At 47.6% G+C, this 25,285-nt stretch overlaps 1 protein-coding gene across 4 annotated transcripts in view; it reads left to right on the plus strand.

Moving 5' to 3' along the window:
* The window catches only part of TLE1 (TLE family member 1, transcriptional corepressor), a 100,373-nt gene extending 80,567 nt beyond the window's left edge, over nucleotides 1–19,806 (plus strand). For all 4 annotated transcript variants that reach the window (XM_038769397.1, XM_038769400.1, XM_038769398.1 and 1 more), the window contains 6 exons: nucleotides 10,413–10,662; nucleotides 12,399–12,646; nucleotides 15,977–16,124; nucleotides 17,315–17,465; nucleotides 18,204–18,280; nucleotides 18,465–19,806. In XM_038769397.1, coding sequence (XP_038625325.1) covers nucleotides 10,413–10,662; nucleotides 12,399–12,646; nucleotides 15,977–16,124; nucleotides 17,315–17,465; nucleotides 18,204–18,280; nucleotides 18,465–18,572 — 982 coding nt within the window. In that variant the 3' untranslated portion in view covers nucleotides 18,573–19,806. The remainder of the gene's footprint in view (nucleotides 1–10,412; nucleotides 10,663–12,398; nucleotides 12,647–15,976; nucleotides 16,125–17,314; nucleotides 17,466–18,203; nucleotides 18,281–18,464) is intronic.
* Nucleotides 19,807–25,285: the final 5,479 nt, after the last annotated feature.

Raw genomic sequence — 25,285 nt, forward strand, 5'->3', positions numbered from 1 at the left:
GGGAAGCAAGATCAGTGCCTGTTCTCAGTCTGAATCCTTGGACCTAGTAGAAAAGGAAACTGGCATTGTTGGTCAGCGAAGCCCAGGGCTTCTCCAGCATTTTCTGCCCGTAGCTTCCCAAAGTATCCCATGATTTCCTGGTCATCGTAGCACTTCACTACAGATGTTGAGCCCTCTGCAGCTTCACTAATCTGTGACACAATCCTTTGGGATCACCCTCTCCCACCCCCTCTTCCCTAGTTTGAGAAATATTGGTTTAACATGAGTTCCCTTTGTGTATTCCTATACGGAGGGCACTGACACCGAGGTGATTGTGAAACACAAGGCAGAAAGCCTGTGAGGACAGCCCTCTCGTTGCCAGGAGTGTTCTCTGTTTTATTGCTGTTGATACTGTTACTCGCCTTCTTGAAGCCTCCAAATCCGATTGGCACCTCTGCAGTACCAGTGATGCAAGCCTCTCAAGCCTCCCTCTTGGGCTGTGGATTGAGCTGGGGTCTGGCTTCATTATGGTCTTTCTGGGCATTGCAGTAAGGGTGCCTCAGTCAGGGAGTGGGAGAGAAGTGTTCGAAGTGGTTGTTTTCCTTCCAGTTGTATCCCGGTCTGCTACCTGCTAGGCACTCTCCGCCCCTTGAAACTCTTTAGAAGGGCACAGGAGTCTGGCCCTGTTTCCTACTCCCCCCGAACCCCCAGGGGGAGGAAGAAGGAAGCGATATTTTCATTAGCGATGGCTAGCTCAAACGGTTCCAGATTTTAATGATAATTGTGGTGTTTGGTAGCCACTTACTGTGTGCCCTTTTTACAGATGAGGGGATGGAAGGACAGAGAAGTGAAGTGACTTACCCAAGGTCACATGAGAGGCAAAAGTGGCAGACCTGGGATCAGAACCCAGATCTCCTAGCTCCTAGTCCTGTGCTCTTTCCGCAAGTGTTTCACTTTTAGAAAGGGCTAGATTTTAGGGCATCAGTTTATCCAAGAATACGCTGGAGTTTGATGTACCACTGTGGGCTCTACCATCACCTCAACATAGGTTTAGAATCCCAATCACATAATGATGCAAAATCTTCCACTTGAATTGGGTTTGAATAAATCATTGAGTATCTTTTGAGATGGGGAGGAGGTGGGAGGGGGCGGGAATTAACTTCATTTCAAGTAAAATAGCCTCTTAGCAAGCCATGTTTGCCACAAAGGAAAATAGCACCATTCTTGGCTTTCCTGCAATAAAGGAATATCAGTGAAGAGGTGCTTCTTTGCCTCTCATCTCTTGTTTCCTGATTGTACTGCCTTGCTCCTCCACTTACTCCGCTTCTTTCCAAACTGGCTTCCTTGGTGGTGAGAATCAGGGCTATGCTGTTCTTGCTGAACAGCTCCCATCCTCTTCCTTGTGCTTTTTCTGCTGCATATCTTTGTGTCTTAGTCATAGGGAGAGCTACCAATGGTTTTAGCCCAGCACCAGTCTCTGAGCCCGCTGGCTGATAAAATCTATAGATAATCTATTTTGGGTGAGCTGTATTTATGTGGGGCTGGCCTCCCATCAAGGGCAGCTGTGTCTGAGCTGCTTTACTCTTGCTAAATCTATAGATAATCTATTTCGCGTGAGCTGTATTTATGTTGGGCTGGCCTCTTATCAAGGGCAGCTGTGTCTGAACTGCTTTACTGTTCCTCTTCTTTCTCCTTGTCCCTCCCCTCTGTAGAAATCCATTCTGCGAATGCCCCAGGTTACTTTGTAAACTCCTAGCTCCTATTGGGGAAATTTTTACAACCATCTGTAGATTGGGTTATATACCTGTACACCAATCTGTCTGTCGGAAGAGCCAAGGTCTCTTCCATTCCTGTGGGCTCTTCCCTCTGGAGGCCCTGACTGGTTTGTGCATTGAGAGAGAAAGACCTTATTTTCACTTTGCTCCCTCCTCTCCAGTCAATCCATCAGTGGCATTACTGAGTGCATACTCTGCAGAGAACTGTACTCAAGTACTTGGGAGTGTACAATATGCCACAGTTGGTAGACATGTTCCCTGCCCACAATGGGCTTACAGTCTAGAGGGGGAGACAGACATTAATATTCATTCATTCAATCGTATTTATTGAGTGCTTACTGTGTGCAGAGCACTGTACTAAGCGCTTGGGAAGTACAAGTTGGCAACACAAAAAAATAATCGATATGTACATAAGTGCTGTGGAGCTGAGGGAGGAGTGACTATAAGGTGCAAATCCTTGTGTGAGAGTGACAGAGCAACGGTATGTATTGAGCAGAGCACTTTACTAAACACATGGGAGACTGCGATAAAGTAGGTAAGACGTCATCTTTACTTCAAGGAGCTTTCAGTCTAGGGCCCCAAAGACCTGCTTCTTGGATGTGGGATACAACTGGATAGCTACAGGAAACTAATTTAATCTTGAGTTTGGGCACAGATGTCCAAAGCTTATTAACCAGGTGATTTTCTTACATCTCACAACTGTCGGGTTTCTCTTGGAGCCCAGTATTTCCCCTCTTTAAAGAGGTTCTCCATTGGCTTTCCAGAAAGAACAGAAAGAATGTGTGTGCTCATTTACAAACAAATGCTCCTCGCAAGACCATTTGGAATCTGGAGTATTTAAAAAAAAAAAAAGCCCTAGGTTGAATCAGAAGTGCTGACTCATGGCAAACCTCCAAATGAGTCTGAAATTGTAAGATGTTCAGTGGGCTTATTTAGAGCATATTTTCCTCTTCTTTTTTCCCCCTTGTGATTTCATTAATGCCATCCGCTCTGGTCTCAAATCTGATCGCTCACCACTAAATCCCTTGTAAGTGGGCAAACAACCCATTTGCATGGAGTTGCTACTTGTCTGCCATTTGCGAGTGAAAATGCCACATTTGAGGGGACCTAGAGGCCACAGCGTGCACCCCAGCACCAAAGTCTAGAGGCTAAAGGACTCTTTATGGGATCAGGGCAAATTGAGTTTATTTTAGTAACTGGCAGGCAGGGAAACCCTTGAAAGACCAAAAGTATTAGTCTCTTTACCAAGGGACTTAATTTAACCTTTGACTGTGTCAAATTCTCTAATGATTTAGTAAATCGTTTCCTCCCTCCCATATTTTGTGTAACACTGGTGACTTAAATCAATAACATTTTTGGCTATATAGAATTCTGCAATGAGCTTGCACAGGGAGTCGACAACCCCCAGAAGCCATGCCTGCCAGAGGGTGGCTACCCAAGCCATTCTGGCTGGCACATCAGCCTTTGGCAGGGCTGCCAGGGAGGGTAATGATGGAAGCACTTTGTTTGAAGCGGCCCCTCTGAAGATCCGTTCACTTCCCCACCCAGGCAAGCCTGCACTCCAGCCTGTTTGCGCAGGGCTTGACACAGAGTAAGCAGTTACTATATACCATAATCCCCCTTGGTGGTTCCCTATTGTCCATTCAGCTAGGGAGTCCGGCCCGGGGCCTTTGAAGCTGGATCCACCTGATTGGTCTACACTTATCTCCTACAGTGCACTATTATGCAACTGCTGTCCCAGCTTCCTTCCACTTCCGCCCACGTTTTCCCTCGTGTGTTGAACAGTCTTCCCCTCTATTCTTGTTGCCATTCCTCTTTCAGGCAAGCCTTTTTTCCTCTTGACATTTGGGTGTGTTTGTATTTTTATCTGGTCATGCTGTCAGCTTTCAATCTACCTTCCCTCCTAGTAGATTGTCAACTACCTGAGAGCAGGGACTGTCCATTCTTTAACATGCACATAACTCCCAAGTGCTCAGTACGATGCCAATCCTATATTCATCCATTCAGTCGTATTTATGGAGCACTTACTGTGTGCAGAGCACTGTACTAAGCGCTTGGAAAGTACAATTCAGCAACAGAGACGATCCCTACCCAACAGTGGGCTCATAGTCTTGAAGGGGGAGACAGACAACAAAAACAAAACAAGAAGACAGGCATCGATAGCATCAAAATAGATAAATAGGATTATAGATATATACACATCATTAATAAAATGAATAGAATAATAAACACATACAAATATATACAAGTGCTGTGGGGTGGGGAAGGGGGTAGAGCAGAGGGATGGAGTAGGGGCGATGGGAAGGGGAGGAGGAGCAGAGGAAAAGGGGGGCTCAGTCTGGGAAGGCCTCTTGGAGGAGGTGAGCTCTCAGGGCTTTGAAGGGGGGAAGAGAGCTAGTGTGGCAGATGTATGGAGGGAGGGCATTCCAGGCCAGAGGTAGGACGTGGGCCAGGGGTCGACGGCAGCACAGGTGAGAACGAGGCACAGTGAGGAGGTGAGCAGCAGAGGAGCAGAGTGTGCAGGCTGGGCTAGAGAAGGGAGGTGAGGTAGGAGGGGGCGAGGTGATAGAGAGCTTTGAAACCAAGAGTGAGGAGTTTTTGCTTCATGCGAAGGTTGATAGGCAACCACTGGAGACTTTTGAGGAGGGGGGTGACATACCCAGAGCATTTCTGTAGAAAGACAATCCTGGCAGCAGAGTGAAGTATAGACTGAAGTGGGGAGAGGCAGGAGGATGGGAGATCAGAAAGGAGGCTGATGCAGTAATCCAGTCGGGATGGATGAGAGATTGAACCAGCAAGGTAGCGGTTTGGATGGAGAAGAAAGGGAGGATCTTGGCAATGTCGTGAAGGTGAGACTGGCAGGTTTTGGTGATGGATTGGTTGTGTGGGGTGAATGAGAAAGCGGAGTCAAGGATGACACCAAGTTTGCGGGCTTGTGAGACGGGAAGGATAATAATAATAATAATAATAATAATAATAATAATATTGATGGCATTTGTTAAGTGCTTACTATGTGCGAAGCACTGTTCTAAGCACTGGGGGGAATACAGGGTGATCAGGTTGTCCCACGGGGGGCTCACAGTCTTAATCCCCATTTTACAGATGAGGTAACTGAGGCCTAGAGAAGTTAAGTGACTTGCCCAAAGTCACATAGCTGACAAGTGGCAGAGCCGGGATTAGAACCTATGACCTCTGGCTCCCAAGCCCGTGCTCTTTCCACTGAGCCACGCTGCTTCTCTAGGTAGTGAAGGATGGTAGTGCCGTCCACAGTGACGGGAAAGTTGGAGAGGACAGGGTTTGGGAGGGAAGATAAGGAGCTCAGTCTTGGATATGTTGAGTTTTAGATGTCGGGCAGACATCCAGGTGAACAAGTCCTGAAGTCAGGAGGAGATACGAGCCTGGAGGGAGGGAGAGAGAACAGGGGAGGAGATGAAGATTTGGGTGTCATCAGCATAGAGTTGATAGTTGAAGCCGTGGGAGCGAATTAAGTTCACCAAGGGATTCAGCCAGTATGTACGGACTGATTGAATCACTTGGTGAAATGAACTTGCATGGGCCCCTCATTCCAGTAGTGCTTATCAACATTTCTTTACTGGAAATCTCTAATCTGGATCATTTCATTGTGGGTTACCCTTGGAGGGCTTCCATCACTTAAGAGTTAAGCTCCTCTGGCCCTCGGGATTCCTCGTGAGTTCTCTGGAAGTTCGAGACTTGTACCAAGGAGGAGAAAGAGCCTCCGCATTGTTTCCTGAAACTGTCGGAGAGGAAGAAGGTCTATCCCAGGGTCACCCAGACCAGATCACATATATACTCCATAGTTCCTTCAAAGTCAAGCTTCTCGGAGTAGCCCCTCTCAGATCGATGCAATTCCAAACAGGCAGCCTTGAGTGTACATCTCTGTCAGCGATACATTGGGGAATCATGTTGGGTCTTCTGTCTCATGGCTGTATCCATCGTTGATGTGACAGCCTGTCTCCTACCGAAAGTTGCCGTGGAAAAGGACCATTTGCTTCTTGGGCCCTTGGCAATTACTGGTAATCAGTCATACTTGATTAGTGCCTAACTGTGAAGAGTAAGCCTTCTTTGCACTTGGATCTGTTCCGTTTAAGCATTTGCTTAAACAGTGCTTCGCACATAGTAAGTGCTTAAATAACATCGTTATCATTATTATTTGCTATATTCACCCCACCTTCAGTCCCACAGCACTCGTGTTCATATCTGTAATTTCTTTAAATATCTAGCTCCCCTTCTAGATTGTAAACTCCTTGTGGGCAACGTGTCTACCAATTCTGTTGGATTGGATTCTCCCAAGCGCTTAATACAGTGCTCTTTACAGAGTAAGTGCTCAATTAAGTACCGTTGATTGATTGGTGCAGAGCATTGTATTGGGTGCTTGGGAGGTACAATAGAGATAGTAAGTAGATATAATCTATGCTTCCAAGGTGCTTACAGTCCAGCTCCTTTTATTTCATTTATTTATTTAATTTCTGGGAAGAAAATGTAGCTAGCACATCCCAGCAACAGTGACAGGGGGTTAGTGACCTGCTGACTAACAATATGTTGGCTGTTTACATTTTTAAAAATATCTGGTTTGTGTGGCACTGGCGACGGCAAGTGTGAAGCAGTAATCTCTCTGCTGCAGTGGAGAAGTATTTCAAACACAGTACCGTATTACCAAGGCGGTGTGCTGGCAGTTACCATGACGTCTAGTTGTTCGAGTTCTCCATTTCTACTCCTTCGTTCTGTTCCTACAGTTCAGATCTCTTTCCAATGGACCAACAACTCTGTGACCACCTGTTTTCTTTTGGCCCCAGAACAGTGTGGACTCAATAGGAGTAGCTGTTCCTGCTAGGGAAAAATAAGCGGCTTCCTAGGAACCCATTCTTGTTTTCTGGCCCGCTACTGGTGCAAGAATTCCCAATGGGGAACTCTTTACTTTCTGTTGCTTCACCTTCTGCTCTGCACTTAATAAATGAAAGGCTCTTTCTCCTAACTGGTCTCATTCTGTTTTTGTTTTTCAAATCTAAGAGGCCTGGTGAGGTTCACTCTTTTTCAGTGCTTAATACTGTTTCCAGCAATACCAGTGACCCTGGCCCAGTGCCACTTGACCCAGAAAGCCACAGGAGATGTCAGTTCTCTGAGGCTGCATTGTCACAAATTAGCTGGCCTTGGCAGTAGGTACCCTCGAAGGGTAATCCAGTAACATTCAGTCTGCCAGGCCTGCTGAAATGTCTCATTAGTGCCTCTTCTCGTTTTCTTCCTCAGCCACTCCTGTGCATTCTTAAATTCCTTGATTTCTGCCCCCCCCCCCCCCCCAAAGCCCCCCATTCTTCAGACTCCCCAATTCCCTCAAAAACCTTCAAATGTGCCCTTTTAAACTCCTTCACTCCTTTGGCAATGTCCCATTCTCTTCCATCCTCTCCCATGGTTATCTGATCTCTTATTTTCATCTTCTGTCAGCAGTTCTAGCCTCAACTTTACGTTGACTTCCTCAGCAGGGGTATTGGGCCACAGCCAGCAGTCACTCTAGAAATTTCCTAAAGCCAACTGCCAGGAGTTGGTTTCCCTCTTCCTCTTTGGAGTTCTTCCTGGCATAGAAGAGAATACAGATCGGCAAAGAAAGTCTATTTCTTGGCATGTTTCCTCATTCTTGGTGTTTTTTTTTTTAATTATTATTCCCCACAGTGTTCCATCGAATTGGCAAGGCTATCACTTGCTGAAATCAGCGATAGTTTCACAGATGAATGTAAGCCGGGTCTGGTTGTCTAGTTGTCCTCCATTTTGGCTGTCTTTCCCCATCCCGTGAGCCTCCCATTTGGGTCCTGTCAGATGGTGTCAATCAGTTGTGTAGTCCTGGCTCAGTGCCCCGTTGGCTCATTTGATTAAGTTTTCTAGCACAGCAGGCATTTTCCAGCTGCTTCTTGTGCGTGATGTGTGCGCACACCATGCGTGTGCGCACACACACACACACACACACTTGAGTGATAGATGAACATTCGGGTGTTTAGGTGGGGTAGGAGGTAGTGGGGTCCCTTGAGGATGGAAGTGCTTGCTGCCTCAAACAATAGCTGCCTGCTTGGCAGATCAATTTTCCCTCACCCTCTCTTCATCCCTCCTAGAAGGTGTAAAGCAAGTGACACCTTGGTGATGACTGGCAAGATTGCTGTGGACATAGTGGACTGATCTGCCTCCTGAATCTGTTTTTAATTCAGCCTGTAGGGTCTGTAAAATAAGCAGGTTTCAAATGAAAGAGTCTACCCTGTATGTAAAGACGAATTGTTGGAAGCAGAGGCAAGTACAACTTTCACAAAGCTCCCAGTGGTTTTACAGCAAACAGAGCAAAGCTGATTGATAGGTTCCTGGCTACCTTTTGGGACCCAGCGTAAGGAAAGCATTTGTTTAGCTGAAAGTTCCTCACCACCGATTTTGGTCCAAAACAAATGTTTTGGACCGGCTGTTTCAAAGCCAACTTGACAGCTCTCCAGCGTCACCTGAGTTGCGTTTGGTTCTTTGGGCTTGGCCTAGTTAGTGCAAAGAGCACGGGCTTGGGAGTCAGAGGATCTGGGTTCTATTCTTGGCTCCACCAAGTGCCTGCTGTGTGACATTGGGCAAGTCACGACTTCTCTGTCCCTCAGTTTCCTCATTTGAAGCAGCGTGGCTCAGTGGAAAGAGCACGGGCTTTGGAGTCAGAGGTCGTGGGTTCGAATTCCGGCTCTGCCACATGTCTGCTGTGTGACCTTGGGCAAGTCACTTAACTTCTCGGAGCCTCAGTTACCTCATCTGTAAAATGGGGGTGATGACTGTGAGCCCCACGCAGGACAACCTGATCACCTTGTATCCCCCCAGCACTTAGAACAGTGCTTTGCACATAGTAAGCGCTTAACAAATGCCATTATTACTATTATTATTAAATGGGGATTCAATACCTATTCTTCTGGATCTGAGAGTCAGAAGGACCTGGGTTCTAATCCCGGCTCCATCGCTTGTCTGCTGCGTGACCTTGGGCAAGTCACTTAACTACTTCTCTGTGCCTCAGTTACCTTGTCTGTAAAATGGGGATTAAGACTGTGAGTCCCATGTGGGACAGGGACTGTGTTCAACCTGAATAGCTTGTATCTACCCCAGCGCTTAGTACAGTACCCGGCACATAGTAAGTGCTTAACCAGCCCCCTGGATTGGTAGTGGGGTTAGAGGAATCGTACAGACCCCAGAGCTGGGCACAGAGTAGGGCGACGGCACCGTGCATGTGAGGTGCCTGTTTTATGGTGGCTTTTCAGTCTCCTAAGGCTACTGGGCTGGTATCCATTACTCGGACTAAATGATTTAAATACAAAGCAATAAAGGGATTTGGGCCAGATTGCCCATTCAATATCAGTTATTGGGTCTGGTTTTACCAGGCGATGACAAGCATCAGTAATTGGGCAGTGCATGTGTTTGGGTGGTCGTTTTCGAAGATTATACTACACTTGCAATTTGGCTTTCATGAAGGCAAAATAACGACATCCATTTGAATTTTAAGCTTAGAAAGCTTATGCATCTGCTAAGCTGGTGTCTGGCACTGCGCATCTGTTCTCTGATATGTAGACAGGAAGATGAAAGTTGAAAAACCAGATAGACAAGAAAAACCAAGCCCAAAACATAACCATTCCCAGGGCCCTCACCTATCATGTGCAGCCAGATCCTGTCCCCCACCTCTATGTGGGTGCCTGAGTTCCCCAAACCCCCGGCAAGAAAAAGGAGGAAGATTTCACGGGAGGTGTTGAGCAGACTTTATGTGGGCAGTTACTGGAGCTGGCAGTCAGGGTCCCTGCAAAAAAAAAAAAAAACCTTTAGGTGTCACACCCCAACCCAGAAACCTGGGCTGATCTTGTATGTGGAAAAAGGTTCTGCTTTGATGGGGGCGTTGAGCTACAGAACACCTAGGAATAATAATAATAATCGTGGTATTTAAGTGCTTACTATGTGCCAAGCACTGTACTAAACACTGGGGTAGATACAAGATCATCAGGTCCCCCATGGGGCTCATGGTAGGAAGGAGAACAGGGATTGAATCCCCATTTTGCAGATGAGGGAACTGAGGAATAGAGAAGTGAAGTGGCTTGCCCAAGGTTACAGGGCAGGCAAGTGGTGGAGCCAGGGTTAGAACCCAGGCCCTCTGACTTCTAGGCCTGTGCTCTTTCCACTAGGCCATGCTGCTTTTCTAGGAAGCGGGACATATCAACTCTTGGCTTTGGGCTGTTTTGTTGTACTGTTGAATTGTAATCTCCCAAGTGTTTAGTCCAGTGCTCTGCACCTAGTGAGTGCTCAGTAAATACCATTGATTGATTGGTGAAGAGACCCACACCGAGGCTCTGGCTTTTCACCTCTGTGAAGAGGACTCTTACACACCAGCAATGGGTCTGTCGGATGGAACCCGTTACTGCCCTACTGAATTTGCATCCAACTCGGATCAATTTCAAGGCCACGGATGAAGCAGAGGGAACTATTCAGGGATATTTTGTTGCTCATTAATTAGTAATGTGACGTACTGATAATAAGTTCTTTCTCCGCTCTCTCTCACTCTCTCTCGGTCTCTCTGTCTCTCTCTCGGTTTCTCTCTCTCCTCCATTTACCCTTTGTCCCCCGGCACCTTCTCCCACTCTGGATCCTCCCCCAAAGTGCATATTCCTTCCACGTCACTGCCGATGGTCAGATGCAGCCTGTTCCTTTCCCCCCCGACGCCCTCATCGGCCCCGGGATCCCCCGTCACGCCCGTCAGATCAACACCCTCAATCACGGGGAAGTGGTGTGTGCGGTCACCATCAGCAACCCCACCCGGCACGTGTACACCGGGGGGAAGGGGTGCGTCAAAGTCTGGGACATCAGCCAACCCGGCAATAAGAGCCCCGTCTCTCAGCTGGACTGTCTGGTAAGTGAACAGGAACTTGTGCACAAGGGTAATTTCTCCTTGGAGACTCAATAAGGAAATAGCTGTCCTGGCCTGGATTTTATTCATATTACAAGGGAAATAGCAGCCAGTTCTGTTTCCTGTGTTGGGTTTTTAATTTTATTTCCCCTCCTATCCTCCCCTGGTGTCCCCTTAAGTTTAGAGGTTTGATTTATCGCTGTCACAACAGATATAATCATATCAGAGCGGATGGGAGTTGTCAGCAATAATTCACAGGGACACTTTTTATCTGGACTTTTGGGAAAGAGGGGATTCCCCATTCCGCGAACAGAGAGGCCGAAGGACCCTGCCCCTAGCCCTCTGCCTGCCAGTAGCCCTATCTCACAGGTCAAATGGGCCACTCAGTCAGATATCGACTGTGAGTGGGAGGCCTCTCCCTTGACCAGCGGCCATGGCGTTTCGGAGTTGGAGACTAAGCTAGAGTGTGCTCTAGGCTCCTGCCATTGCCCCAGGCTTTTCCGGCGTGGTGCAGAATGCCACATCTGCAGTGTCTGCCCTGGGCCGTGTCGGTCCGTGGACCATCGTGGATTTCTGCAGATGCATCCCGGCCACCTCTCCCAGACTTTCCTGTGCTCCGTGGACATCAGGGACAAAGATTCCGGGAAGCTCCTTTTGTGGCCTTAAGAAATACTGGAATTTCCTTTAAGTCTGTCTGTCTTTTTTTTTTCTTTTTCTTTTTTCTTTTTGAAAATCCTTCAACCAAGTGATCTTTGAAGGAATCTTTTGCGGGCCAAATTCAGGCTTAAAAGCCACGCACCCTGTAGCAGAAATACCAGGTGCCTTTCTTAGTCGCAGAGGCGCAAACAGTTGGCGGTTGGGGAAAGGTTCCATAACTCACTAAAGGATCCAAAAACCACTGGCCGTTATTTCAGCACAGGTCAGGAAAATCTGCTCTCTATCACCACTTCAGAGGATATGTTTGCCACTGAATTGGCAGACGAGGGGGCAGGATTGGTTTGACTCTTCTTGGAGCTGAAATACTTTAAAAAACAAACAACAGACCACCCTCCTTATCGGCTTCAACGGCTCCTCTAGGCCTCTTCCCATCACACTGTATCTGCCTGTCAAAGCAGGAGATCTTCTATTAACGGAGCCTTCTCCCTCTCTCCTGTCAGCAGCAGCAGCAACAGTTTTGCAACTGGAGAAACTAGGCCGGGCTAAGAGCTCTCCCCTCCCTGCTGACTAATGAAGACAGAGGGCAGGGAACGTGGCTTCCGAGCGCCCCCCAAAAGGGCACTGTCCTGGCTACTCCCCCATTTGTGTTCCGGACAGCTCACCCCAGGGGGTCCAAAGGGGTAGCAGGTAGGCTCTGGAGATGTGGCAAGAGCCAGGCGGCCCGCTCTTCGGGCAGCGGGCCCGTCTGCAACGGGCGCTCATCCGCTCGCATCGAAGGATGCCTCTTTGGGCTCTGCGGGCCCTCCCTTGGCCGCTGCCGAGAGCCATCAGGGTGGTGAGCGGGCCGAGTGCAGTGCCTCTGAACCTGAAGGCAAGGGTGGCAATTAGAGCCATAGATCCCGAGGGAAGTTGAGGGGAGGGGTCACCTGGCAGCAGGCTAGGTGTCGGCCGCGGGTTTGGCCACTGCCTTGGCACCCAAGAAAGGCAAGCTTAAGAGCCTGAGAGCAAGGTAGCAAGAGAAGCTCAGCATTATCTGTTGCCTGCTAGGGCGTTGTCGTAATTGAACTGTATTTATTACACAGAACAGAGATAACTACATCCGTTCCTGTAAATTGCTGCCTGATGGCTGCACCCTCATAGTCGGAGGGGAAGCCAGCACGCTATCCATTTGGGACCTGGCGGCCCCCACTCCGCGGATCAAAGCGGAGCTGACGTCCTCGGCCCCCGCCTGCTACGCCCTGGCCATCAGCCCCGATTCCAAGGTCTGCTTCTCCTGCTGCAGCGACGGCAACATTGCCGTGTGGGACCTGCACAACCAGACATTGGTCAGGTAAGGGCTGCCGCCGCCACCGTTGGAAAGGGAGCCTCTGGGTCTTGTTTGCTCTGGTGGTTTTCTTTTCCCAGCGTGCAAAGGCAGACAGTTTTCCTGGCCCGGAAGCCCCGCCCGGCGGCCGGCACAGCCCAAGCACAGCCTTTGGCAGGCCTGGGGGAGCGTGAGGGCTACTCTCGGGTCAGGGTGTCCGCTCTTGGCCTTGCCCGGAGCCGTGTTTGGGCCAACCCTGCTAGCTTCCCACTGAGAAGCACGAACCCAGAAAGTAACTGTCCTGAACGAGCACAGGCCGATGCTGATGCCTGGACCTTGGCCGGTGCGGCACAGATCATTGCATGGTCCCTAAGGGAGACCCTGAAGAAAGGGGATTTTCCTTGAAGCAAGAGGTGTCGTGGGAGGGCCTTCCTCCTCATCGCCCTCTCTTCCTTCGCCGCTGCAGTGCAGTGCTGTGGGGCTCCGTTTCCTGTGGCCAGGGGCCATTTCTGGCCCCTGAGGCAAACTCCGCCCCCTCCCTTTCAAATTCAGCTTTTGGTTGAACTTGAGCTACCTGCAGCTCTAGTCTCCCGGGGTATCTTTATCGTGTTCCGACCCCTCCTAATCTCTCCTTGCAACTCTGTTATCGTTATCGGAGGGGTCTCTTGCAGGCCAACTGGCCCTCTGGTCATCTGGGTTCCGATGAGGCTTTTTAAGGTGGGCTCGAGCAGATCTTTCTGCAGCCCACTGTCCTCTCCTCGACTTCCTTTGTGGCTGAAACCGGACTGAGGACCCGGGGCTGGAAAGCTGTTCCCACTTGGGCGGTGGAACCGGTCGATCAGGAGGAGGGGGCCTGAACTGATCATGGAGGGACCTGGATTCTTTCATCCTCATCCACCCTCAACTCTTTCCCCCCTCCCCCCTTGCCTCCGTTTTCTCTGATTCCTCTCACCCTGCTGGGCGCTGTGGCGAGGATCACAAAGCGCATCGCGTTCCTCCAGGGAGGGAGGAAGCTTGATCAAGCCAATCTGGGATCCTGGCATTCTTCACATCATTCCACAGGCCACAAACATGAGGTTGCTTTGGTAGTGACCAGTACCTTTCCATAGTAAGTATTTTTAGGTAGATCTGGGAACCATTTTGCTCCTTGAGAAGTCACAAGATTTTTAGTTGTCAGGCCTCCTCTCCAGATGGCATCTCTGTTGCCCCTAGGGGTGCCCACCATCACCACCACCACCTCCACCATCATCATCGTCATAACTGCTGTCGTCACTGGGCATCACCCTCGTCATGATCAGAAGCGTCTGAGTCGAACACCAGGGTGCTAAACGCTGTCAGAGGGAATCGAGCCCTTTAATCATTGGCAGTTGTCTGAGAGAAACGCTATGTGCAGTCATACCGAAGGCCATCCGATCAATATTGAACAAATGTGTCTTTGTAGCCACCAGCGAGTGGTGGGATTTCTAATAGGCTAAAGAGCCTTGGCCGTGGGAGACGTGTTTTAGGGAGTGGGCCATTTTGTGGCCACTGCTTGAAGACTGCTGCCTCCATGGTCCAAAACCCAGCCCCCTGACCAGCGTGCTCTGTCCAGACTTTCTCCCCTTCCCCAACCTTCGTTGGGCCAGGCGTCAGAACAAGGCTGCATCTTGTGCATCTGGGGCCGCCCGATCTGGAGTCTTCTGCTGCCTTGAGGGAACGAATAACTAGGCACTGTTTTCCCAGTGAAAGGTAAAGCAGCTGCCAGAGTAGTGTTAACATGGAGGGAATCCAGCCCAGCGGTTACCAGCATCTGGTGGGGTGTGTTGAATGAAGGAGCCGTGGGCAGGGTGGAGTTTGGGAGGCAGAGGGAAACATCACCACTTCTCTTCAAAGTGGGAGGGAGGGTGTGGGGAGCTCTTTGAGTGTCGGGTGGGAGAAGGGAGGGTGTCCCAGGTGCAGACTGTGGCCGGGACTCGGAGAACGAGGAAGCAGGAATTGTTCGATGCATGCGCCTGGAAGGAGTGGAGAGGGGCCCAGTCAGCGAGGCAGCTCTGAGGACCCACAGTGTCGGAGAGCACTGAAATCACAGTTCCTGCCATCGGGGAATGAGAGAATGGGAAAATTTGGGCAGACACGGATACGGAAATTTACATCTGGGTTTCAGAACACCAGCGACTTGAGGCCTAAGTTGGGAGGCAGACACGAGGCCAAGCAGTAGGGCCCATTCAGATAATTTACTGTGGGAGGCTTGGTCCTGATCCAGAAGGTAGTGAGAAGCTGTTCTTTCTTTCCCTTCAGCTCCTCGACTCCTGCTCTTCCCCGTGATTCCAGTGAAGCAGAACAAAACAGGAACCACCAGGCGTAGTTGCCTCCCCATCTCTGTTCCCCCCTACTTTTAAAGTTAGGGGAGTTGTGGAATTTTAGAACTAGGGTAGGGAGAACCTGAGCAAGGTGTGGAACTGACATCAGCCAGGATAGGCTGGGAGGGGACCCCTCTCCTTTATTTAGCATATTCCGAGCCTGACATGGGTCAACGGATAAGCGAGAAGTGAGGTGCAAGGTGGGTGGAGGAGAATCCGCGCTACTGGTACCTGGAGCATTATGTGGGTGCTGCCTTTATGCTCTGCTGTTGGACAGCCTCTTTCTTGGCATTCCAGCCATGTTCACCAACATGTCGCTTTTGGCTCAATCTTAATGTCCCAGAGGTCATGGGGACTGAATAAAATTTGAGCTGACCCTTTGCTGTGGGGAGTTAGGATCTCCTAATGCGGAACCCCACACACGCATACCCACACATGCCCTTGGGTAAATAAATACGTGAGCTCATGACCCATTGGCACAAAGGGCATTGTTGTGTTGACACAGGCCAGGAGAGTGGGAGAGTTTAATTTTCTGGTTCCCATCCTAGGAATGAAGCTGACTCTTATATGCTTAATGTGGTATTTCGCAAATGAAGAGTGGAAGAGGAGTAGGAAGAAAGCTCATGCGTGTTAGGGAGCAGGTTTTGTTTGCTGACCCTGCATTCGTTTGGATTGGCTTTCTAAAGATGAATTTGGTTTGTTCCAATTCTGGTACAATATCGTACGTGGGTCCGGTCCCCTTGATCTGTGTGGAACGTTTTCACTTCTCTTGTTTAGTTAGCTGCAGTGCAGTTTGTTTCCACAGCACTTGCACCACAAAAAGCACTTTGCAGGTGCTAGTTTATATCTTACCCAGGGGAGGGGTGGTTTGATCTCACACATTAGCAGACACAGAAGAGATGTCGCGCGCACACACACACACAGACACACACACACGCAAGTCCAAAACTAACAACACAACAGTGTTTACCTTGAGCTCTGGCAGGAAATCATTATTCAATCTGGTTTGTTTTTTCAGGCAGTTCCAGGGCCACACAGACGGAGCCAGCTGTATTGACATTTCTAATGATGGTACCAAGCTCTGGACTGGGGGTTTGGATAACACGGTGCGATCCTGGGACCTACGAGAAGGGCGGCAGCTCCAGCAGCATGACTTCACCTCACAGGTGACTAATCTGGCCCCTTCAGCCTTGCCTCCCCCAGTCCACTGGCAGGCTGGTTGCTTCAGGACCCTAGTTACCAGATCCAGAGGAGGGTAGGTCAGGTTAAAGAGCTTTTCTCTTCGAAAGAAAGACAGACCCTGCAGAGGTTTAACCCGCTCACCGGCTGTGTGATATCTCCTCTCCCCCGCCCCTGCCGACAAGGAGTCTGAGCAATGAAGACTGTGCTGTTATTTTTTTCAGCTGCACTGTGCCCGTCCCACGTTATTCCCACTGTCAAATGGTAGGGTTGCGAGAGGATTGTATGGCACAAGTACACGCAGGGCTGGAGCAATGTGAAGTATCATCCCTATGCAGGGAAAACCACTGTCGCAGCCCTGCAGATTCGTTAGATCCCTTTGTTCAAGGGCATAGGCAAAGCAAATAACCCACAGTTGACTGCTGACCCCTCAAAATGGGATTCATCCCTATCTCGAATGAGTTTTTCGACTTCTCCACGTACATCCAAATGCCTTCAGAATGTATGGGCTATGGGTAAATATTGGTTCTCCGTTTTGATGGGGAGAGGTGGAGGGAGAAGCCTGAGTCAGATCCAGCCTTGGTCTGGAGAGCCGGTGGATACCTGGCAGGCACTCTTGAGGGACCAACTCTACCTTTAGGTAGAGTTTGGCAGTCGCGCCCAGGCAGCAATGGCACACTGATTAGTACCCCCACCCACCATTTCTTGGGCTTGGTTGATGCCATTTCCGGGCTTGAAGGAATGTGCTGGTCTCGCTGCTCCTGAAAGTCCAGAAAGTGGACCAACTTCTATCCCTACACTGGTTAAATCTACCACCACCAGTGGCAGCCCAGGGCTGTGGCCATTTTCCATCCACCCATTTTGTGGTCTGGTTGAAGTCTTTGTGTTGAGCTTCTTTTGGATTCCCCCGGTCCAGCTGCATCTTGGTCTCTTGCTTCACTCACAACTGTGCTACTACCGCAGCTTCTCGATGCTCACTGGTTCTGGTCTGAAGCCTGGGGAAAACAAATACCGCTTGGTATCCATTCCCCCTTCCCCTCCATTTTGAAAATGGAGCATTCAGTTTGTGTTTCAGGCCCTTTCTATAGAGGATGTGTTCCTTCCCTCCCGCGTCCCTCATCTAGCATCCAAAGTTCACAAGGCAAAAAGAATTAATCAAGTCATTGATTGTTCACAGATCTTCTCCCTTGGATACTGTCCTACTGGAGAATGGCTAGCAGTGGGGATGGAAAGCAGCAATGTGGAAGTTCTCCATGTAAATAAACCTGACAAGTACCAGTTGCATCTTCATGAGAGCTGTGTGTTGTCACTGAAGTTTGCTTATTGTGGTAAGCATGCCGGACCTGGGAGGCGACCCGGGAGCGATTCCCCTGAATGGAAATCCGACAATCGTATCTGCGAGAAATGCATACTCAAGTTAGGCAGCTGGTCGTAATAATATTGCCATTGTGCTAACATCACACAGAAAGGACTTGCGTGTGTGTGTGTGTGTGTGTGTGTGTTTTTGGTGGGGGCGGAGGGGTACTGTTTCCAATTTCTCTCGCCGAAGTGAAACACCATCGGGCTTTGAATCACCTACCCTAGTGGCTTAAGGCCTTGGAAAACAGCATAAAGGCCCAAATTTGCTCCCATGGCTACCTGCCAACCTTGACTTGGCTACCTGAGAGATGAGGGGGGAGAGGAGAAAGCGGTGGAGAAGCCGGGGCAGGGTGGTGGCAACAGCCAGGGGCAAGGCACAGAGAAAGATGGGGACCAGGACTGCACAGGTTTTCTCTGGGCTCTCCTCCAACCCCTTAAGGGGTCACAGTTTAGAACCCAGAGGAGCATGGAAGAGCAAGCATGGGGAAAGAGGCAGAAAACCAGGCTACAAGATGGATCTTGTAATCGATCTTCCCATCCTCCCCCTCCAACCCAATCCAACAGTCACTAGAGTCTAAAGTTAAGGAAAACAGATGTGTAAGATGGAAGGAGTACTACCAAAGTAGCTTGGGGTACTAGGTGGCGGGAGGTTTTATTGCACATTTCTCTTCTTGTTAACACTTTGTGCCTTCCTGTTCTAATTCTAGGTAAATGGTTTGTGAGTACAGGAAAAGATAACCTCCTTAATGCTTGGAGGACTCCCTATGGAGCCAGCATATTTCAGGTAAAAACTCCAAGGGAGCGATGCTGAATGAAACCCAAATTGGATCCTGAGCTGCCTAATACTGCTGAGGAGGCAGTCACCAGGAATGGGGGGAGGGTGCTTTGTGGGAAGGGGAGTAGGCTAGGGGGTCACTTTGAATTCTCCTGGTAATACGTACTTTGTTGTTTTTTGTTGGATTAATCAGTCCAAAGAGTCCTCATCAGTGCTTAGCTGTGACATCTCGGTGGATGACAAATACATTGTCACTGGTTCCGGGGACAAGAAGGCTACAGTCTACGAAGTAATCTACTGAAGAAAAAAAGAAAAAAAAAGATGTGGTTTTAACGTTTAGAGTTGAACTGGGCCAAAATGTTTTAAATCTGTAGAAGTAGAAAGGTTGTAACTTAAAAAGGAACAAGAAAAATGTTTCCCAAAAATCTTAACCCGCAATTCCTCCAACTTTAAGAAGAAAGCAACATCCGTGGCACCTTAAGATCAGCTGAAGCCTGAAGCAAAAGGGACAGAGGTAGCCAATGCCTGTGGAGTAAGAAACCGAGTCTGCTGAAGATCGCTGGAGCTTTTGATTTTTCTATGTGACCTCCTGCAGATCGCGCTCATTGCCTGAATATGTGAGATTACCTTTCTGTTCCTTGCAGTTCAACTTGCATTCTGTCCTGTGTAGAGCAGTGGTGTCTCCAATGAACTCGTTCCCTGGTTTTGCATCTTGTGATATGTTTTTTGTATTTTTGTTGAAGGTCAGACATTTGTATAAATTGTAAATATATTTGGTTTATTACAGTAAAGGCTTTAGTACCAACAAGCAGTCTTTTCCCGTCCTTATTAAGTCTTAGTCAAAGCCTTTGGGGCTACTGATATGTCTTCAAAGCCGGCTCGAAGCTACATAGTTTGAAAAGTGAATGGTTCTGCCTCCCTCAATCAAAAACATTTGTTCAGGAACTCTTTGTTTCATGTTTACCAAGCTGGACACACTTCTGAATTGCAGAAACCTTGGAATCCGAACAGTTTGCCTTAAAATGAAATGCTTGATCAGTAGTGAAAATGGCAGTTTTCAATGGGAAGCTGAACTCACATCATGCAAACGCATTGCCTCTCTTCACCGCATACTCACGATTAGACTTCACAGGCCGGAACAGTGGCCCACTCCAGGGCTTTCCGCGGAGAACCCGAAAACCCTGTGTGACTCTCATTTTACGTGGCTTCTTTTGATCTGACTTTGCAGTTGTTTGTCGGGGGGCAGTGGTGGGTTTTTGGGGTTTTTTTTGCCACCTGGAATTCAGAAAGCACAGAATATGGTTTGCAGTAGAGGATGATTTTTCTCGATGGGATTACAAATGTGTTTGAGCTGTGTTGGGAATGGGTAGCGAAGGTGTTCGAGTTGGCAGCCTTGTGGTTACATTTCGCCCCTTCCCAATTCCTGCCCTTTTTGGTCTTTGCAACACCCCCTTGGAGCAGAACTACATATTTTGGAGCAGTATTTCTGTAATGTTTTCAGGGCCAGAAAGGAATAAATGAACACCAAAAAAAAATTGTCCAATGTTTTAAGTAGATTGGTTTGGGGAAAAGACAGGAGGATTAAAACAAAAAGTGAATGCTGTCTATGTTACTGTGGCTTGAAGAGGTCAAGAACCTTAACCCTCATTTTACTGTGTAAAAGGGGTTCATTTACATAGATTTTCTTTACCCGGGTGTGTTGCAGAACATCTCTGGAGTAAAGCAAGGGACACCAGTACACTCCCTGCTTCAGCCAAATAATTGGCCCTGATTCATAGGAGGATGAGAACTAACTAGAACAGCATTCTGCTCAGTTGCCATGATGTTTGAGTTTCCTTTTATTCCACAAGGCACTAGAAATGCCTCTGCACATCCTGGAAATGCAACATGGAAGATTAGTTATTCCAGATCGTCATTAAAATCTCAAAACACTCTCAAGTTGCCCAGAGCCTAAAACCAGTGCCACAAAGTGGAACTTATTTTGCCAACTGAAGCCTAACATTCTGGAAAGAATTAAGCAATCAGTGGTATTTATTGAGTGTTTTACTGTGTGCAAAGCACTATACTGAACACTTTGGGCAGCTACACCAGAAACCAGAGATATGGGTCCGCCCCCAACTAAGATTAATTATGCAATAATTATTCTTGTGGCTACCAAGTTTGGCCTACCTACCTGGTTTCTTTATAAATCTGTAACTTATGCTAAAGTATTTAAAAAGCTCTAACTACTCTTTGTCATCGTCATCATCAATGGTATTTATTGAGTGCTTACTGTGTGCAGAGCACTGTACTAAGCACTTGGGAGAGTACAACAGAGTTGGTAGACATGTTCCCTGCCCAAAACAAGCTTACAGTTCTAGCGAGGGAGGCAGACATTAAGATAAATGAATAATTTATAATATATCATTTACAGATATGTACATAAATGTGGGGCTGAAGGTGGGACGAATATCAAACACCCAAAGGTGCATAGATGACACAGAAGGGAGAGGAAGCTGGGGAAAAATCATAGTTCACCAATGATTTCCAACCCCCCTGCTTATCATTTATAAAATATTAATTCCACTTGGCATTTTTATATATATTTTTGAAAAATGATTGGAAGAATAACAATAACTGTTAGTTAACTGCCTTAATGCTTAAGAATTCTGCCCCCCAGGTATGCAGATTTTTTCAGTATTCCTCAACGTACTTTTTGTAGATAGCTATTTTAGCAAGGGCTTCATTACTTCCTAATAGTGCAAACTTCTTTTCATTTTTCTTCAAAGGCAGATTTTTAAAATGAGCTCAGTATTTCAATGATTTTAATGTCATTATAGATTACGTGCCCCTCATTTATTAGCAAGTGTGAGTTCTTTCTAATCTTCTAACATTCTGGAATAGCTTTGTCTTCCTCTGTAGCTCCTTTTGCTGATATAAACATGATGCCTTCTTTCTCCCCTGCCCCTAATATCTTTGTAGGCGTTATCTAACATTGCAAATGTTTATTTAGTTTCCTCTACCTCCCTTTCTCTTTTCAATTTCAGTTCAGATTCCCCACCCACCCCCATACAGCTAGATCAATCCTTGGTGGAATCATGTAACTTTCCCAATGTGCCTTTTCCAATGCTTAGTACTGCTGGCTGGCTAGAATACCTGCTCCAATTCCTTCTCTCTCGACATTAACTCATGGTCACTCCCAGACAACCCAACCATGTCATAAATAGTAGTAGTAGTAATGGTATTTATTGAGTGCTCACTGTGTCCAAATGCACTGTACAAAATGCTTGGGAATAATAATGCTAATGGTGGTATTTGTTAAGCACATATGTGGCAAATACTGTACTGAGCACTGGCGTAGGTTCAAGATTTTCAGATCGGACTCAGCTCCAGTCCCTCATCCAGCTTGTGGTCTAAGTAGGATGGGGAACAGGTATTGAATCCCCATTTTACAGATGAGGAAACTGAGGCACAGCAGTTAAATGACTTCCCCAAGTTCAAACAACAGATAAGTGGTGGAGCCAGGATTAGAACCCAGGTTCTCTGACTCTGGCACAAGACCTACCCACATGGAGCTTACATTCTAATGGGGGAAAAGCGTGCTTCTGTTCTTTCTGGACTGTGAAATATGAAGTCTATTGATGTTGTGCCATAGTGTCGATAGTCGAGCAAAGGCTGCCTTGGGAGTGGATGTTATGTGAAGTTTGGAAGCGGTAAACATGTTTCACTGTCATTCATTGCCAATCTTCCCCCTCTCTTTCTGTTTATCCCAAAGTACCTACTTATTGCCCTAGGATTTAAAGTTCTTTCAGCAGCTATAGCGGACTTTCTCGCTTCCTTGTGTTATGTTTGGCTCGTCCTAAATCAGAATTTAAAAATTAGAAATGTACATGTATTATGTCCTAGACTTTCCATTGATAAACACATGTTGAATTTGTGAATCACAATGTGTTGACATCTCTCTCCACCCGTTTAATGTTGTTTTACTGATTAACTCCCAGCACCAACAGATGCCGATATATGTAGAGCTTCAGTTTTGCACATCCTCTCCCTCCCCCTCCCCCCCTCACCGTGGGAGAATTGGTTTCCTGTTTCCTTGACAATAATAGTTTATCCAACACTTCCTACTGAATAACTCAAAGTATTTCACACTCCATCTGCCTTTACGTCATTCTTGGGTGAAAAGAAGAGTGAGGAATTGTTGTCTCTGGGGTACAGTTGGAGAAGCTGAGGCCCAGAGGGGTTAATTGACTCCCACGTGGTCATACAGCAGGTTGATGCTATCACCATGTGCAAGCCAGCATTAGAACCCAGGTGTCCTGGATCCCAGTCACCTGCTCCAGGCACATCTATCCCCTTCATATTTTGAAGATTCTCAGTCCTCTCAAAAGGCAGTCTGGTACTTATTGGCTAGGCCTGCATAGGCCAAGTTTGGCCTGAATCTACACGTAATAAACTGAATGTTGCATGCCAGTTTAATGCTAGTGGATGTTGCCTTGTGCAAACAGAGCTGATATTTCTGGAGCACTTGACTACTAGTGACATTGATTGATTGACTGGCAGGCTGGACCATTTAATCATGTACCACTAGATGGATTGCATTAGGATTTACTACCACCCTTCCCTCCCCCAGCTTGATCCTCACCACTGAGGCAGAGGGTCCTAGAGCCCAGTGCGGGTGGAAGGGTGAGAAAGCATCCAGCTTCCCAGGGCAATAACTATCAGTGGATTTGTAAGGTCCTTGTCTCCAGGGATTGTGTCTAGCAACTCTGCTCTACTCTGCTTTCCCAAGCGTCGAGTACAGTGTTCAATAAATACCATTGATTGATTGACAGCTTTGGGTTAGTAGGGAGTTACAGCTAAGGGGGCAATTTCACAGGGAAAAATGTTAGCATATGTTCACTCCCGAGTTTTTCAGCCCTTCCAGGCTGAATGACAGGAAGTACTATCAACTTCCCTAGGACTTCGCTGGATGAGGGATCAGGCAGAATTTGCGGAAGCTTTTTGGTCTGCCCTTAGGTTTCCCATGAGTGTTCAAACCCCCTATTCATTCAGTTGTACTTATTGAGTGCTTACCGTGTGCAGAGCACTCCCTCTCTACATTCCTCTCATTGCACTTTGACTCGGCAATAGAAAAACCCAAATGAGCAGCTGGTGGCATTTCCCATCTCTTCCCAGACTCCTGAAATGGTACCTGAGCACAATATCTCGTTGATTGATTGACTGATTGATCAATTGGTAGGAGGGTCATGTGAGGGCCACATCCCGCCTTCCCCTCTTCTCTAGGGAAAAACCTGAGAAAAATGCCCAGAATGATCTAGGTCTCCAAACCAGCACCACAGAGATCAATTGGCAACAAGCTTCCCTTTCATGCTGCCAGTTACATCACTCACCAACTCTTTGTTTTTTTAGTGTTACTTAGTGCTTTTTGGAGGGAAAAAAGGTGAGATAAGTACCCAGAATTATTTAGGGGTTCAGAAACTCTTTTTATCCTTCTTCCTCTAAAGCTGGTCATGACCTATGTTACCAGATCACTGATTCGCTTCACTCTTGTGTTGTCCTTCAGTTCCAAAGCAATGCTGTTGGCATTATTGACTGTATCTGTGGGTCTATTATACAGAGAAACCTTTGCCCACTTCACCCTGTGCTCACTGAGTGCCCCTTTACTGGCCACTTTTCTGACACCAGGGTTCAAGCGGGGGAATGTAGCTTGCATGCTTATTGTTGTAGTGTACTCTCGCAAGTGCTTAGTACAGTGCTGTGCACACAGTGAGCGCTCAATAAATGCAATCGAATGAATGAAAGCCACTAGACTGCAATCGCTTTGAAGGAGGGGCCATGTCTACCAACTCTATTGTTTTCTACTCTCCCAAATGCTTAGTAGAGTGCTCTGTACCCAGCAAGCCCTCAATAAATACCATGGATTGATTGGAAGTATCAATCAATCCATGGAATTTATTGAGTGCTTACTGGGTGCAGAGCACTCTACTAAGCATTTGGGAATAATACAAGGATATGGCCCCTGGCCTTTGGGGGGATTCCCAATTTAAAGAGATAGGGAAAACCAGTGACAGTCATTCAAGGAAAGAAATAAGATGAATAAAGCAAAACCACTAAATAAACAAGCAACAACACAAGCAGCTGTGGTACATCAATCCATCAATGATATTTATTGAGTGCTTACTGTGTGCAGAGCACTGCACTAAACCCTTGGCAGAGTACAATATTATAGAGTTGCTAGACGTGTTCCCGTCCCAAAAGAAGCTTTAATTATGGGTATGTGCATAAGTGATGTGGGGCTGAGGGTGGGGTGAATAAAGGGTACAAATTAAAGAAGGTTTTTCTGACTCTTCACTGTTCCTGCAGGGCAATCCCTGAACCTAGGTGGTATTTGTTAAGCGCTTACTGTGTGCCAGGCACTGTACTAAGCACGAGGGTAGGTACAAGACAATCGTGGACACAGTCCCTGTCCCGCATAGGGATCACAGTTTTAATCCCCATTTTACAGATGAGGGAACTGAGGCACAGAGAAGTAAAGTGACTTGCCCAAGCTCACACAGCAGACAAGTGGCAGAGCTGGGTTTAGGATCCAGGTCCTTCTGACTCCCAGGCCAGGGCTCTATCCACTAGGCCAGTCTGCAGTCACCACCTTGGAGAATCGCCCTTATCATCACGCAGGGCTGCTGTTTTCATATATTTTGGGCTTGTTTCTTCTCTTTGGAAGGTTGGAAAATACCTGGTTCTCCTCAAACATGGGATTCTGCAAGTACACAGGGACCGTGTCTACCAACTCTGTTCTGCATTTTCCCAAGTGCTTAGTACGGTGCTCTGCACACAGTAAGCGTGAAATAAATGCCATTGCTGATGATGAGCACGAACCCTGACTTAAGGAAAATTTTCACTGTGGTATTTAAACCATTTCTTCCAACACTGCATCATGCCTTATCCAGGTAGGCACGTGTCAAAAGAACGTTCCCTAATTCCATCCAGAACATACAGTGAAAATGTACATTCTGGCTGAACTGAATGTTGCTC

The sequence above is a fragment of the Tachyglossus aculeatus genome, chromosome X4, assembly GCF_015852505.1.
Source record: "Tachyglossus aculeatus isolate mTacAcu1 chromosome X4, mTacAcu1.pri, whole genome shotgun sequence".
NCBI lineage: Eukaryota > Metazoa > Chordata > Mammalia > Monotremata > Tachyglossidae > Tachyglossus > Tachyglossus aculeatus.